The sequence below is a fragment of the Rutidosis leptorrhynchoides genome, chromosome 6 (assembly GCF_046630445.1).
Source record: "Rutidosis leptorrhynchoides isolate AG116_Rl617_1_P2 chromosome 6, CSIRO_AGI_Rlap_v1, whole genome shotgun sequence".
NCBI classification, from domain to species: domain Eukaryota; kingdom Viridiplantae; phylum Streptophyta; class Magnoliopsida; order Asterales; family Asteraceae; genus Rutidosis; species Rutidosis leptorrhynchoides.
In genome coordinates this window covers 52,047,065-52,064,757 of record NC_092338.1, presented here as the reverse complement: position 1 = coordinate 52,064,757, position 17,693 = coordinate 52,047,065, and the positions used below count along the sequence as shown (strand labels likewise).

General features: G+C 33.8%; 1 protein-coding gene across 1 annotated transcript; it reads right to left on the bottom strand.

The window, feature by feature from the left end:
- Window positions 1-2,376: 2,376 nt before the first annotated feature.
- LOC139851640 (villin-4-like) lies at window positions 2,377-12,217 on the bottom strand. The gene is made up of 23 exons (XM_071840734.1): window positions 12,026-12,217; window positions 11,378-11,508; window positions 10,859-10,958; window positions 10,021-10,089; window positions 9,636-9,872; window positions 9,366-9,543; window positions 9,160-9,292; window positions 8,569-8,731; window positions 8,340-8,487; window positions 8,116-8,216; window positions 6,590-6,745; window positions 6,373-6,441; window positions 6,207-6,275; window positions 5,961-6,098; window positions 5,759-5,887; window positions 5,518-5,665; window positions 5,375-5,385; window positions 5,155-5,295; window positions 4,951-5,076; window positions 4,795-4,863; window positions 2,972-3,296; window positions 2,682-2,881; window positions 2,377-2,518 (listed from the first exon to the last, which is right to left on the bottom strand). The coding sequence occupies exons 2-23, from the start codon at window positions 11,431-11,433 to the stop codon at window positions 2,405-2,407; spliced, it is 2,880 nt and encodes a 959-aa protein (XP_071696835.1). The 5' UTR covers window positions 11,434-11,508; window positions 12,026-12,217; the 3' UTR covers window positions 2,377-2,404.
- Between the last annotated feature and the right edge of the window lie 5,476 nt (window positions 12,218-17,693).

Here is a 17,693-nt window from a genome sequence, read left to right as displayed (position 1 = left end):
TTATTACTCCGTATTTACTTATTTTATGTATTACTTGATATTAGAATGGAAAAGGTATTGGTTTAATACCTTTGTAGTTGTCATTCATCAAAACATGTAAGTTCTTTTGTGCACCCTTTTATACTTTCCTTTATATTTCTTTTTGATGTATTTTGCGGTGAACAACCAAATTACCTTTTAATTTTTATTAATTTTTGCCAAATTCAGTCTGTGAAAAATCTGGAAACAAGTACCGGGAAGAGTAAAGTTCGCCATCCAAGTTAAAGGTGATTTCATGAATCATGAGCTCTAATTACTAATTATCTTAGATTTTTCTTAGTGTGACATAAGCTACGAGTTTTTGAAGTTCTTTCCGTTTAATTTGGTTTTGGTTGACGTCTGTATCTTCGCCTAATTAGTAAGATAGTTGATGCATAATAAGATAGTTTAATTAATTTTGTTTTGATTGAGTTCTTTACTTTTGTATCTGTATAAATCGGGATTACACAGGATGTCACTGCTGATTCTTACAATTTTTCTTATTTTTTATTTAGTATTGCTATTGCTATTCTACATACCTGAATCATATATGTAACGGTTTTATTCAAAATATATCCATTTTTATAGTGTCATGGAACAAGCACAAGAATATTGGTAACAATGACTATTAATAATTAATTGTTGAATTCTAATTATATTCATTCATAGCGTTTGCAATATTGATCTTATGAATACACAAGTTTTCAGTATAAATACAAATTATGAATTGTTTCGTCATGGTAAACGTATCATACAACTAATTGTTACCAATACTAACGTTCTGAAATTCTACTTTACAGAGTTGGCGTGCAACGCACGGACAGGTCGGGTAACGGGTCGAAATGGGTTGTATCGGGGTGAGCCTCAAAAACATTCCTTTTCATACTATAGTTAATAATTGAAGTGTGATTCATTATTGGGTCATGAAACTAATTTTAGATATTTACCCAGTTTAATGTTTACATATAGAAGAGAATGGTCATCTAATCATTAAATAATAAAGCAGTTCACCCAACACAATATTTGTCATACTGTCTTTATTATTTCATTAATTGATATACTATTGTACGTTTCAAGTTTTGTAGCGTCTTCCAAACGGATTGATGTTACTTCCTGGTCTACGTAATGGTAAAAGAGTGTCGTGCTTCAATTTGGATAAACGAAAGTACAAATGGAGGTTGAAAAAAGAGAAGTCGGAGAAACAACCAAACATCTGTGTATCTTATGAATTCACCCGTTTTCGAAAAGAAAATTGGCTAAAACCTGGCACAAAATGTTTATTCAACTGCTATAAAGAGCATGTTTTTGATGTACTTCATGTTTACAACAATCGATAACTTAAACTTGTGTTATGAATATCTGTATGAACAAATATTTTCAACATTTTGGTGATATGTATTCTTTATACTTTAAAAATTCAACCCATGACAATGACCGTATAATATCGTTATTTCATATACATTTGCAAAATACTATATAATGTTTTCGGATGAGTACCCGTGCAACGCACGGGCTCATAAATCTAGTACAGTATAAAACACACAATTTACTATTAACTTTGACAGGTTTTTACATTCAACTTGTTGTCCTGTACACATCTCCATCCCTTGGAATACAATACTATCTATAGCAAATGGTCTGCATTCGCAAACCCTATTATAACTCAGTTGAAATCAATCAATAGTATAAAAAATGAAAGAAAACCAAAAATGCAAGCTCACAACAAACCAGTAACCATAAAAAAAACCATGCAACTGACACAAAAAATGCAAGAAAAAATTGAAAGATGAACAAAGCTACATTTCATACCGGAGTAAGTAGAGTTAACTTAAATATGCAATTGCATTCCAACTCTCATATCACCCGTAAACCAGCTTCTTGAGAGCAGAAGCAGCTAAAATTATGCACCGATGCTCTCACTATCACACAAAAATTTGAAAATACTGGGCGGCCCACTGCAAATCATATGGCAAAACTACAATTAGAACTTAAAATAAAGCGCAGTTCACATACGGGTAGCAATTTAGACCCAATTACTTGTAATTGGGTCAATTCAGGTATGCTTTACTTTCTACCGGTTAAACAGGTGACATGAAAAATGGAGTAAAATGGAAGGTGGTCAAATGATGAAAGTTACCAATGTGCATTCTGGTGGTCCACAAACCTTCTGGTTCTATATATTTTCCATACAACGGATTATTGCTTGATATATTATAACTTTGTAATTATATCTGACACAATAATATTATATTTTTCAGGTCAACTGAATTCGACAGACCCCTTTTAAACCAAACCTGTCACCCAGCCACCCAATATATTATATATTATATACGTACATTATACGAGAATAAGAAGGCATACAAATTTGTAACAGGCTGCATAGAACTCAAAACAGCTGAAGTGCCATTTTTAATTTATTTTGCTTCCATTTTGGCAGCTTGCAGAAGGCTTCTTTACTCATTCCAAATTTCTCTCTGAACTCAGCTGAGGACAGATATGTCTGCTCAAAGCAAGTAATTTATCAGATAACAATTACATATGATTGTTTTTTTTTATAAAAAACAAACAATTACATATGATTGTTTTTTTTTTTTTTTTAAAAAAACAAACAACAATTACATATGATTTTTTTCCCTTTAATACCGAAGGTTCACAAACCATACCTCTCTCTTAGTTACATCAATATCTGGAGCAGGGTCGGTAGATACTGTTGTAAGGCGTTCATATGGGTACAATGTGAGCCCTTCCTCATCTTGGACTTCGTTTTCTTTAATATCTTCTTGTATTGTTAAGGATTCCATTCTACTGCTCATCAAGTTTTCCTTGGAGTTTGACTCGGTCTTTGGTGGCGATTTGGGTTTAGCTTTATAAATGGCAAGATAATAACAAATCTCAGTATTAAATTGGAAGATACCTACCTACATATCTTTTATGTTATTGGAAGAAATCTTACGCTTGATAGAACTGGGAATGAGAGGTTCTCGAGGAGCTTGTTCGAAAGTGGCAGTAAGTGATGCTATAGCAGTAGACCTAGAAGGACCATTGGAGGAATCGGTGGGCCCAGATTTTGGATACGGTTTCCTCACTTGAGGAGGAGGAGTTGACAGGTTTCTTGCATTTGGGTTTTCAAATGTGGATGCAAGAGCATTAAAGGCTGGAGACCGGCCTCTTACGCGAACGCGATCCGGGCTAAAAGACACACTTCTTGAACGTTGGGGTTTTTCAGTTGTTGCTACAGACCTTCTTTCATGCGATACAGGTGCTCGCCTTTTTGGTTTCTAATAGTACAAAATGTAAAGTTATTATAGAACTTACAAGCATGCAGTTTACTAAACTAAAAAATGCAGGTACAAGTCCTATGCAGTAAAATCCTCCAATTAAAAACTCGAGCCCCGATATCAAAGATAACAAGAAAAGCTGGAAAAGTGGCTCAGGTTTAAACGGGTCAACTAAAATGTCAAACTAGTCATTTTAGGGATTTGGTTCTGTTCCACGCAAACACTTTATTGTCCATCTTTAAAACAATTCAGTTCTTTTAAAAATCTTTGAATACAAATGACTTGGAAGATAATGTCAATGAAAAACGGAGATAAGCTGACTTTTAGCTCGTTTGACCGGTATGATCAATTTCCCTTCTCGCTAAATGTTTGAGATAAAAACATCACAGATTGATCCTTTCATAAGTATGAATTGGAAATAACCACCCTAACTATATATAACGTCCAATTCACAATGCAATTATTCTGTTAGTAATTTGAAAAAATACTTGTATATGATTACATATTTTTGGTAATAAATATTGATTAATCAATTCATTGTATTCTCGTATTGGCTGTACATGTTTTACGGTTATATTATATATCTATACTTATTGTAGCATTTTCAGAGGATTTATTGCACTATATGGTTACATGTTTGTATTACATTATATAGCAATTAATTTATACATACTTACATATCACATGCTTTTATGCTATCATTGTATGCTTATTTGTCTATGTTTACATTGTATACCATCTATTTTATACTGCATAGTATACCTACATGCTTCTTACCAACATGTTGCCGTATACTTATTGTACTTACATGACTGGTTATACTTGCATATTTGACACGCACATATTTTAATTATATGTTATATGCTATATTACATTATTTTGTTACATGCTTTATTTACCTATACATATCGTATTGATATATACTTTATTCATGGTAAAGTTTCTTTTTTATCTACTTTACTTGTATACTTTTACTGCACATATCGGAATTCATGGTTCTTTATGGTCGGAGGTCCCTAGGAAGCAGCCTCTCTGCTCTACAGAATAGGGAGGGACGACTTCCTCTACCTGGGGACCGATAGGTATCCGTGGGTGGAGGAATGACTTCCCTTTTACTTTAGGGTAGAGGAAAGGACTGTCTACATCTAACCTCCCCCATACTCCACTCTAGTGGAATTGGGTATTGTTGTTGTTGTTGTTGTTGTAATTCATTGTATTCTCAAATATCATCCAAAATACATACTTTAGCGAAAACATAATCAATCAAATAGTTTCACTTTCAAAATCATACCATGTACATCAATGTTTGTCCAAAAACTAACATGCATTGACAATTTGCAAAAAAAGAGGGGGAAGGCAGTAGCACATATTAAAGGATAAAGCAATAATTATTGATGATACATTTTACATAAGCTACTCATAATTGAATATACAAGATGCAAAGTCATTTAATTATGAGAGTTTATTTATGCGATTGATATATAGAAATGTGACTTACATTATTTAAAGTTGGGCGGCCTCCATTTTTAAGTAGAGATAACTTCCTTTGGAACGAGTTTCCATGCATCTGCAGCCATGATCACAGATTGAACTCGTTAAAAAAAGTATATTTACATAGCACACTTCAAGTTGTAATTGCAACGTCATCACTTACTGCAGATTTATTTGAATCCCATGTGAAGAAACGTGTGAAGAATTGTGGTTCACTTCCTTCAGATATAATGTATAGTGGAGTTTCAAGAGATAAATTCTCGAGAAGAAAATCATGTTTCAGGAACTTCTGTTAAATTTCCAAGTGAATTAATACACAACAATGTGCAACTACAGAAAATAATAACTGAAACACAACATAATATACCTCCCCGATGACTAATACTTCTGTTTTCAGTTTCTGATCAACCTGTTGCCCTACCCAAACAAAGATGCTTGAGTGACAATCAAGAATAAATATGTCTTCAGTCATTAAATCATCCTGGTTGAAGTTATAGATCTCAGTGACCTGTGTTAAAACCATATACAAATGTTATCAAAAGAGGATAAAAGGTAACTTAACGGGGGAAAAATGAGGTAACACACACCTTCAGATCTCCTGAACCAACGCAAGTGCCAGCAAATAGCAATGAAAACGAAAAAAAGATTAATCAGTAAATTTCTAGCAAGTAACAAAAGAACCCAGCAAGATAAATAAATATGGTAATATAGAAATGGTAGAGTATTCAACCTTTAGAAAATGTACATGAAAACAAATGGGGATCGCTTTCACCATCTCTTACAATCTTTTGACTCGGGTATTCAGACTTTCCACCTAAAACTTCCCAAAAAAGTTCAGACTCTGAACCTTCCTTTTGTAACTTGGACTGCATATTTGGCTGCAAGTATCATGCATAAAAAATAAATAAACTTTAACAACAGAACCAAAAAGACTAATATGTAAGAAAGTCTTTATGGCAAAAAGTTCAAACCTTTATCACATCCAGTTGCCTCTCAACAAGTTCCTGGACCTCGGGAGTTGTAAGATTTCCAATCCATGTAAAAACGGATGAACCAGAGAGCAATATATAACAGTAGGATGAGTTCAATGATGACGCCATCTGAGTAAAAATAAATTATTTTATTATAAAACAAGTTCAAAAACAAATATATCAGAGTAGGAAAGAAACTTACAGGTTCAACTTGGATTGCTTGCATGTTTTCTGGTCCAGATCCCTGAACTCGAAATAGTGCAACTCCATCTTCTTTATAAGTTTCATCAGGAAGTTCCGTCTCTGATATAAAATTCTTGTATCCATCGCTTACACCACCCTGAGAATTTCATATATTAGCAATCATGTCAATACGTGTAGACGTATAGTGAAGTGAAAGAATAAAAACTCGAGTTTTTGTTCTTGAAGTATGGCATCTGAGCTACACCTTAAAAACCAGAAAACTCTGGAAGATTGCAAAGAACAGGATAGGTTCGTTTCCTTCATAAACTTGCAACTAAAAATCCATGAAATCAAATTATCAGTAGGAATACATAACTAGATTATTAACAGGCATTTAATTTAATACTAGCTTAATTATTTAAGTAATTAACCTGAGCAGCCATAAACTTGAGTGACTCAACCATCTTATTTGCCTGTGAGGTAGCTGAATTTCGTTCTTCCTACATTCACAATGTGGGAAATTATTAGGTTGATTTAATCTATTTTGCTTATTTTGTTTCCCTTGGAACATGTTACGACTTACTTTGGCTCATATATCTAACTGTACAAAATAAAATATTTCAGATAAAATGATTGCAAAAGAAATACCTCAACACTTTGCTTTCCAAACCATGTCCCTATAAGGCATTCATCTTGATCTTCTCCGGGATATGAATACTGGAAGATATAACATTCTCCACTGTAAAACTTTGACTGATCAGGAACTGGAAGAAGAATCTTCTCTTGGCCATTTACACGCCAAACCTGTAGAGAATGTAAGTCACTACATCAATATGATGTAACAGTCTACATGTTCATTATGCTAAAGGAGGCGAATGGGCCGTTTGGGTGACGGGTTATAATGAGTAAGGATTATGTATGTTTATGTTCATAGGATTATGTATGACTTGGTATGTACCCACGTATATGTATGTATGTTTTGTATGTATGCTTATGTAGGTATGTGTGTATGTATGTATGTATTTATGAATATATGTATGCAAGTATGTATGTGTGTATGCTTATGTAGGTATGTATGGTTGTTTGTATGTATATATGTATGTATGTACGTAGGTATGTTTTCATGTATGTAGGTATGTTTATGTACAGTTGTATGTAGGTATGTATATAGGTTCATGTATGTAGGTGTGTTTATGTATATATGTATGTATGTTGGTATGTATGCATGTATGTGTATATGATTAGGTGATTCGCATGGTTCGGTGCATCTTGGGGCCACTATAGCAAATGAAGACCTTCTTTGCTCATGAGCTTGGCTGGTTTTCATTTAGTTGTGTGGTTTCGGGGATGTCTACCGTAAAGGTGCATGAGTGGTTTTGGTTGTGCTACGGGTGGTTGGCTCTTTGCTTATGCAACAACTTCCACGTGGCATGCCTTTCGAGTTCTGTTTTCAATGACTATCGGCTCTTTTATTGAGGCAACATCAAGCACCGATTTAGTGGCGACTTGACTGCCTCTTAAAACCTAAACTGAAATTCAGGCAGGCCTTAAAGCCCATGGAAATTTGATTCTACCATTTCCATGGTGTCACATCCGTATTTTTATTTTTATTATTCTTTATTTTTTTATTTACTTATTTATCAAAACTTTTTTTTTTTTTTTTGCCGGAGGTCCTCTCGGAAGCAATCTCTCTACCCTGGAGTAGAGAGGGGATGACTTTCTCTTCCTGTGGGTGGAGAATTTTTTCTCGACTCGTGGTTAGAGAAACGACTTCTCTTCTATTTTAGGGTAGAGGAAGGATTGTCTACATCTCACCTCCGCCATACCTCGCATATGCGAGATTGGGTATTGTTGTTGTTGTTGATTGTTTGTCCACACTCTTGTATTTTAGGCATTATATTATCTTAATAATAAACTAATTCTTTGTATAGAATAAAAAGGAGGGATTATGCATTAGAAATACACTTTTGGTGACTGTTTACCTGTTTGAACCATATTCTCTTAGACTGATATATTCTGTTTTACCTGGTTGACCCGTTTTATATGTAACTGGGTTAAAATAGCCACGGCTGATTATGTATATGTTTGTTCTTTTTTGGGGTTCAAAAGGGGGATACAATATTTATATTCATTATGTACAGCGATAAGATAAACGTATTATTACCCACCCGTACCTGCAAATTTCCAGTGCAATCTATATATGGTTGAGGTTCCTCCTTAGCAGGAGCAGCTTTGAGTAGACCTTTGACGTTGACCCCTTGGCGCTTTAGAAGTTCTAAAATGTCATCCAATAAGGAGGAATGATAATCACTAACAAAAATATAACTTGCTAAGCAAAATCAAGTGTATGGTACAAATATCCTCCAAATTTACTTTTATTCCGAAAGTAAATACTAACCAGCCACTTTGCCTCTACCATCTTCAGAGACTGCCACCTCAGCTGATTGCGGCCAAGCATCAAATTTTGATCGAAAAGTAACCGTTTCAAAATTCTCAATCACACGAATGATATGAGACTTTAGTCTATCTTGGCTACGCAAATACTCCTATGAATTGAAGTCAACATAAAAAGTTAAGATGTATTTATGTAAGAAGCATGAAAAAGTGAGTAGATGAGATTATATTACTTCCGCAGCTCCACTTGCAGCTTTTCTTTCATCAAGAGATGTACTTCTCCCCATCCATACGTATAACTCGGCCCCACAATCCAAAAGATAACATTTATTTGTATCTAACAAATTCTTTGTTAGGGAATCAGCAACAACGGGTTCTGCCTGCCCTTTCTCGACACTTTATTACAACAAAATATTTGTCAGAATCGCTATGCATTATTGCTAGAAAATTATATGCACAGGTGTACTGAAAATTAAGGTTGTAAAAATCGCGGGCCGGGGACGAGTCCATCGGGACCTTGAAGGAACGAGTCGGACGTTGACAAACGTTGACTTATATTAATAGATAAATTGAGCATGTATATATCAAACGTAAATATTTTAAACATAGATATATGCAACAAAATCTGATATTAAAAAAAATAAAATTCGTGACCTAACTTTGACCGACTAGACCCGACTCAGCCCACTTTGACCCGAATTTTTAGCGTTGACCGACTTTCAAGGCATTATTGGGTGAGTGGGGACGGTCTGGTCCCCAAAACGACGCGTCAGCCGACTCGGGCGGCTTTTACAACAGTGCTTAAAGTGAACATAATGTATTACCACAAGAGCTGAGTCAGAATAGCGTCGGCACTTTTGGTGTCATCAGTTGCTGTTTTCTTGGGAAGTGGAGCAAAGCCACCAAAGAAACCCCAAAACTCTCCGGTTTCAGCATCAGACATTAATTTACCATCCTCTGTCCAAACATGAAGATTTCGAAATTAAGTTGTGATGACCAATCAGATTTTAAGTACATAATATTGACTTACCAACAGTGGCTATGTCACACTTCCCATCATGATAAGTATCTTTAAGATGCTGTACAACCTCCAAAGCTTTAGCCCTTTCTTGAATGCATGAACTAGAACCATTAAACTGGAATATCTTATTCGAGGTATCCAAGATAAATATGTCATCATGATTAAGTGACGATCGAGCAAACGGAACCTGCTACCAACAAAGAAAATTGAATATTAGAAAAAATGAAAAAAAACAACTTGATAATTTGTAACAATGGAGCATTAAGAGAACAAACGTGCCTCTTTTACATGAACTACATGCTTTCCTTGGCAAGTAAACATACGAATCTTATATTCTTCAGGTTCAACGTGCTTAAAACCAGATGCAACTCCACCTTTTTGAGGTATAATGCATGGTTTAAAGTAAGAAAGGAACCTCTCAGTTTCGTGTCCTTGTACTTCACGATACTGAACAGCACGTCCTCCGAGAGCTGCATCGAGTTCCACCGTCTTCAAGGCTGCTGCTCCAGCTTCATCCTGTAACCAATAATAATCATTAAAGCTTATTGAAACAGAGATTGGGATTAAAAATGGGAAGAGATGTGATCCTAGATAATGGCTGACTATAAAGCATGAATCTAATGAAAGAAAATCATGAATAGAGGAATTACAAGTGAAAACGCACCTGACTTGTATCTTTACCTAGCCAATAATGGATGTCATGACGTAGTGCGCCACTTTTCAAAGCAACAGTCTACAACACAATTGCAAAATCCCAGATTTAGAAAACATAAGCACGAGGGGAAAATATCTTATTTGAAGACAGAAATGAAGTCGAATTTGAAATGTCCAAATAATTGCAATGATCACGTTTAAGTTGATTTTTGTTAGCCCTACAGCCTATTTGTCACCTATCCTGTTATAAGAATAATTGACGCTCGCAATTGCTGTCCACAAGAGTTTGCTTACTGTCTCATTATAGAAGAGCATTGACTATTAAACTTTGAAAAACGTAGACAGGTAGTTAACCAACTTGGCCAGACCTCGGGGTTTTTATAGAGCTAATATATTTTACTAATTTTAGACCATTAGTTCAATTTGTGTGGGATGGATTACTACATATTGTTGCTGAAACTTAAGATTGTCGCACCAGCAGATATATGAAGTGTAATGCTGCCTAATAAAATTTGGATTTATACAATTATCTATTTAGTGTGGAAATCTAAGAGCCTCTTTCGAGTAATAATTCTATATATCAGACTTTTGACGTAGATGCATGTTCAAAATTACTTCACTATAACAACGTTAGTGACAAACCTTCAAAATAACATGAGTCCCCTGTAAAAAGAAAGGAATAAAAAAACATATAGTAATACTTCACCGGTATTAATATAACAGATTCAAGCGTAGATAACTAACAGCATAGGATACAGCAATGAAAAAGTAATGTTTATTCACTTAAGTTATAATGCAGAAAAAAAAAATTAACAGATATGTAAATGTACTAGGTTAAGAAAACAAACCTTCAAAATAACATAAGAGTCCCCTGTAAAAAAATTTCCATGAGAAGATTTTGGAATTGCCACAGGCTTAAAGTTCTCAATGCGCCACACTTCAATTCCTCTATAAATTGGTTAAGAAATAAAATGGGCGAACATTGCCTCCCAAGTAGTCATCTTTTTTTATTATGACCACTACTGTATTAAAGCTAATTTAAATCCACCCAAAAATTAATTTAATCTTTTTTATCAAATGCCGACGAAAAAACATACTGAATGACAATATGCCTGGAAGTTTTTATGAAAATACAACTCTAACCTATTCAATTCTGACCCCTCACCAAAGACATGTTTGTCCTTCAAAAATATGTTTATCAATTTCATCATTTGGCAATTTTTTAAGCATCTGTATAGATGAAACTAGAATCATACTTGGGTGGCATCCACAAAAATTTACCTATAAAAAGATGCAACCAGATTACATTAACCATCTTTATAACATAATATAAGGGCAATACAACTTCCTACAAGAACAAAGGATACGCTTTTTGCCCAGCTCCTTGAAATGCAGGATCCAAATCTCTCATAGAAACCGACATAATGGTTTTTTAAAGATTCGGTATGTGGCTTTTTTAAACCACAACCTGAGTACAGGGATGCAGTCCTAGAATCCCCTGTGATACAAATAAAGCTTTAAAAACTGAATAACGGTCTACAAAATAACGAAGATAATAAATAAATAAATAAATAAAAAACAATTGTATTGGTTTTTACAGGCATTTCGTTGGGTTTAAAAGTGACAAAAGCTAGTCAACAAGAGTCAACCTTGATTCTAATTCACAAAAATATACTAGTAGTAACTCAATTTCATGTGCAGGTGAGGCTCAAAAACAAATGCAATGCAAATGCAAAACTATATTAAAATACAGCTCTAAACCCTATACTACACAAACTTCAACGTATTAGCATCCCAATACAACAACAGTTCAACCAATTCATTAATCCATATACTTACTGTAATAATGATTAACATCACTATCAAGTTTCAGTAAACAACATATCCCCAAATTCCGTACAAAACAGTATTGAATCACACATCTAAATAAACAAGTATACATCAAATCAGTTGAATTAAACAGATCAGTTGACATATGTAATCATAACAACGTCAAAAGTACTGTCAATTCGTACCTTGGTATAGAAGTAAGGATCGGAATTGATAGGTGAGGGTTTTTAGATCCAAAAATTGGAAATTGAATTGCGAAATTGAAGAAATGGAAAGATGTTGGCGGATGAGAGAGAAAGGAGAGGAAGATGGGGGGAATGATGAATGACAGGAGACGTGCGTGCTTATAATATAACTAAGGTTGAATGTTAATGGGTGTAATGGAATGGAAGAAAGGTTTTTTTTGGGTCACTGAAACATAACAGGTGCTATGCTACAACTGGTAAATTTTGTTTTACGCCGTTTCTTTCTACCTTCAACTCCGTTTCTTTCTTTCTTCTTTTTCTATTGTCCGAATATTGGAGTACTTTCTAATTCTAACTAAGTCCGGATCGGCCCGTGCGTTGCGGCAAGGGCTTTCGGGCTGCGTATTCATATTTAACGTAGCGTTGTGTATTTACAGAGGGGAACACGACTCATGTGTTAAGCGTCGTTTTAGATGTCGTTGTGTTAAGCGTTTTTTAAAAAGTATCCGTTCCGAACGTAGTTACTTTCGTTTTGTTCATAAAATTTATTCGAGTGTAACGGTGCTGTCGGAAAAAATTAACTCGCGCCGAACAGAAAGATACGGGTTGTCGTTGTGTTTAGTGTTTTTTAAAAAGTATCCGTTTCGCGTATAGTTAGTCCCGTTGGGTTCGTGAGATTTTTTCGAGTTGAACGGTGGTCTCGGAAAAATTTAACTTGCGCCGAGCGAGAAGATAGGCCCGTTATAAATTCGGGTGGAATTCATTTCTTTTATTTTAATAAAATTATATATTTACATTTTTTACCCCTGGAAAGGTGTAAACCTGAGAGGCCGTTGTGTAAATATAGCTGAAGTTGAGGGACCGTTTGTAATGTGAACACAAACGACAATCGAATGTAACTGAAACGACGGAAATGTACACCTCTTTTAGTATCTAGGTGTTAAGAAACGATGAAAATGTACACCTCTTTTAGTATGTAGGTGTTAATAATGGATTAATAATTAAATCAAAAAATATGCATATTTTTTTTATGGAAGTTAATCTCACACACTATTTTTTTTAATCCATCTACACCTAATTTACTATTATACTCTTAATTATACTTAGAATAATAATATATTTTCAACTCTCTAGATTAATTTAGGGGTATAACTGTCAATTTATGAAATAAAAGTGTAGATGGATAAAAAGTTGTATGTATCACCTCCCATTTTTTATATAAGTGATAAAATTATAGTCATTCATTACGAAGTATTAAGGGTGTGTTTGGTCGCGCAGTTTATTGGAGCTTATGGAAGCTTAAGCTTTATTTTTTTTATAAGCCTAAGCTAGTAACATCGTTTGACTCACATAATTTCCAGAGCTTATGAAAAAGTAAGCTCTCAAAAAAGATGCTAAGTGAGCTAGCAATAGCTTATAAAAATAAGCTCATAGACTTATGAAGTTAATATTACATATTTGACCCTTATATAATTATCTATCATATATTTTGTTGTCATTTTTATTCAATTTATAACAATAAGCTCCGGCTCCAGCTATTTTTCATCAACCACTTATTAAAAAATAAGCTCCGTGATAATGCTAAAAACGAACATATATTTCATAGCATTATACTTCAAGAAAGACAAGCTTTTAGTTGCAATTGTTCTATTTACAAGTGATATTCGTTTAAATAATAAAAGGTGAAGACAAAAGACAGATTTGACGATTTAAAGACGCAAACGACAAAAAAGCTAAAAAGTACAAAGTACAATCCAAGTGGTTCAAATTATTGCTGAGAAACGTCTAAAAGTTACAAGAGTACGAGCCGCGAAACGCAAAGTACAAGATATTAAATCGTACGAAAGGGCGTTCGAAAATCCGGAACTGAGACCTGAACCAACTATCAACGCGCGACTCAACGGAGCTAAAATTACAAGTCTACTATGCACATGAATATAATATAATATATAATTCGCAGCAGCCCACGTTTTGGAAGCATTTGGAACAGGAAAAGGCTGCCATGCGATCGCATGGCTATGAAGGCCTAAACCCATGTGATCGCATGGGTTACTGTAGCGAGCCAGGTCCTATAAAAAGGCAGTTTGATCGACGAGTTTTAGACACACAATTTTCATCATCCTTCTCTGCACTCTCTCAATATATATTTATATTTTATAATTATAATTTTAATATTAAGTTAATAATAATAAGGTTATAGTGGCGAATGTTTTAAGTTTGTAAGTCGAATTTCTGTCCGTGTAACACTACGCGATTAATACTCATTGTAAGTTATGTTCAACCTTTTTAAATTAATGTCTCGTAGCTAAGTTATTATTATGTTTATTTAATCCGAAGTAATCGTGATATTTGACTAAATATTAAGACTGAGTTATTGGGCTTTGGACCATAATTGAGGTTTGGACAAAAGACCGACACTTGTGGAAATTGGACTATGGGCTATTAATGGGCTTTATATTAATTAAATGATATCTCGTTGATTTAATATAGAGATTTATAATTTGACGTATTTATATTTAACCACTTACGCCTGACTGGGTACGGTGGGCGGGATATCTATAAATACTAATAATTATTCATTTGACCGAACACGGGGATGAAGTAATAGTCACTGGACTCATTAAAACAGGGGTGGATTACATTCAAGGGTAATTGGTGTAATTGTTAACAAAGTATTAAAACCTTGGATTACACGTGAAATGTCCCGTTCTTATTGATTAAAAACGTTCCATATTAATTGATTTCGTTGCGAGGTTTTGACCTCTATATGAGACGTTTTTCAAAGACTGCATTCATTTTAAAACAAACCATAACATTTATTTCATCAATAAAGGTTTAAAAAGCTTTACGTAGATTATCAAATAATGATAATCTAAAATATCCTGTTTACACGCGACCATTACATAATGGTTTACAATACAAATATGTTACAACGAAATAAGTTTCTTGAATGCAGTTTTTACACAATATCATACAAGCATGGACTCCAAATCTCGTCCTTATTTAAGTGTGCGACAGCGGAAGCTCTTAATAATCACCTGAGAATAAACATGCTTAAAACGTCAACAAAAATGTTGGTGAGTTATAGGTTTAACCTATATATTATCAAATCATAATAATAGACCACAAGATTTCATATTTCAATACACATCCCATACATAGAGATAAAAATCATTCATATGGTGAACACCTGGTAACCGACATTAACAAGATGCATATTTAAGAATATCCCCATCATTCCGGGACACCCTTCGGATATGATATAAATTTCGAAGTACTAAAGCATCCGGTACTTTGGATGGGGTTTGTTAGGCCCAATAGATCTATCTTTAGGATTCGCGTCAGTTAGGGTATCTGTTCCCTAATTCTTAGATTACCAGACTTAATAAAAAGGGTCATATTCGATTTCAATAATTCAACCATAGAATGTAGTTTCACGTACTTGTGTCTATTTTGTAAATCATTTATAAAACCTGCATGTATTCTCATCCCAAAAATATTAGATTTTAAAAGTGGGACTATAACTCACTTTTACAGATTTTTTACTTCGTCGGGAAGTAAGACTTGGTCACTGGTCGATTCACGAACCTATAACAAATATGTACATATATATCAAAGTATGTTCAAAATATATTTACAACACTTTTAATACATTTTGATGTTTTAAGTTTATTAAGTCAGCTGTCCTCGTTAGTAACCTACAACTAGTTGTCCATAGTTAGATGTACAGAAATAAATCGATATATATTATATTGAATCAATCCACGACCCAGTGTATACATATCTCAGTATTGATCACAACTCAAACTATATATATTTTGGAATCAACCTCAACCCTGTATAGCTAACTCCAACATTCACATATAGAGTGTCTATAGTTGTTCCGAAATATATATAGATGTGTCAACATGATAGGTCGAAACATTGTATACGTGTCTATGGTATCTCAAGATTACATAATATACAATACAAGTTGATTAAGTTATGGTTGGAATAAAATTTGTTACCAATTTTCACGTAGCTAAAATGAGTAGTTTTTACCAATTTTGTTTTACTCGCCATTTCTTCGTTTCTAATCCGTTTTGAGTGATTTAAGAGGCCACGGTTTCGTATTGAACTTGACTTTATGAAACTAAACATAAAAGTTATGGGTTTATAGTCGGAAATACAAGTTACAAGTCATTTTTGAAAGAGGTAGTCATTTCCGTCGAAAGAACGACATCTTGATGACTGTTTTGAAAAACATACTTTCACTTTGAGTTTAACCATGATTTTTGGATATGGTTCATGTTCATAAGAAAAATCATTTTCCCAGAAGTATAGCTTTTAAATCAAAGTTTTTCATAGTTTTTAATTATCCAAACCAAAACAGCCCCCGGTTGTAACTACGACGGCGTAAATCCGGTTTTATGGTGTTTATCGTGTTTCCGGGTTTTAAATCATTAAGTTAGCATATCATATAGATATAGATCATGTGTATAGTTGATTTTAAAAGTGTAGTTAGAAGGATTAATTTTATTTGCGAACAAGTTTAGAATTAACTAAACTATGTTCTAGTGATTACTAGTTTACCACTTCGAATATGATAGCTTTTTATGTATGAATCGAATGATGTTATGAACATCATTACTACCTTAAGTTCCTTGGATAAACCTACTGGAAAAAAGAAAAATGGATCTAGCTTCAACGGATCCTTGGATGGCTCGAAGTTCTTGAAGCAGAATCATGACACGAAAACAAGTTCAAGTAAGATCATCACTTGAAATAAGATTGTTATAGTTATAGAAATTGAACCAAAGTTTGAATATGATTATTACCTTGTATTAGAATGATAACCTACTGTAAGAAACAAAGATTTCTTGAGGTTGGATGATCACCTTACAAGATTGGAAGTGAGCTAGCAAACTTGAAAGTATTCTTGATTTTATGTAACTAGAACTTGTAGAATTTATGAAGAACACTTAGAACTTGAAGATAGAACTTGAGAGAGATCAATTAGATGAAGAAAATTGAAGAATGAAAGTGTTTGTAGGTGTTTTTGGTCGTTGGTGTATGGATTAGATATAAAGGATATGTAATTTTGTTTTCATGTAAATAAGTCATGAATGATTACTCATATTTTTGTAATTTTATGAGATATTTCATGCTAGTTGCCAAATGATGGTTCCCACATGTGTTAGGTGACTCACATGGGCTGCTAAGAGCTGATCATTGGAGTGTATATACCAATAGTACATACATCTAAAAGCTGTGTATTGTACGAGTACGAATACGGGTGCATACGAGTAGAATTGTTGATGAAACTGAATGAGGATGTAATTGTAAGCATTTTTGTTAAGTAGAAGTATTTTGATAAGTGTCTTGAAGTCTTTCAAAAGTGTATGAATACATATTAAAACACTACATGTATATACATTTTAACTGAGTCGTTAAGTCATCGTTAGTCGTTACATGTAAGTGTTGTTTTGGGACCTTTAGGTTAACTATCTTGTTAAATGTTGTTAACCCAAAGTTTATAATATCAAATGAGATTTTAAATTATTATATTATCATGATATTATGATATATTAATATATCTTAATATGATATATACATTTAAATGTCGTTACAACGATAATCGTTACATATATGTCTCGTTTCGAAATCCTTAAGTTAGTAGTCTTGTTTT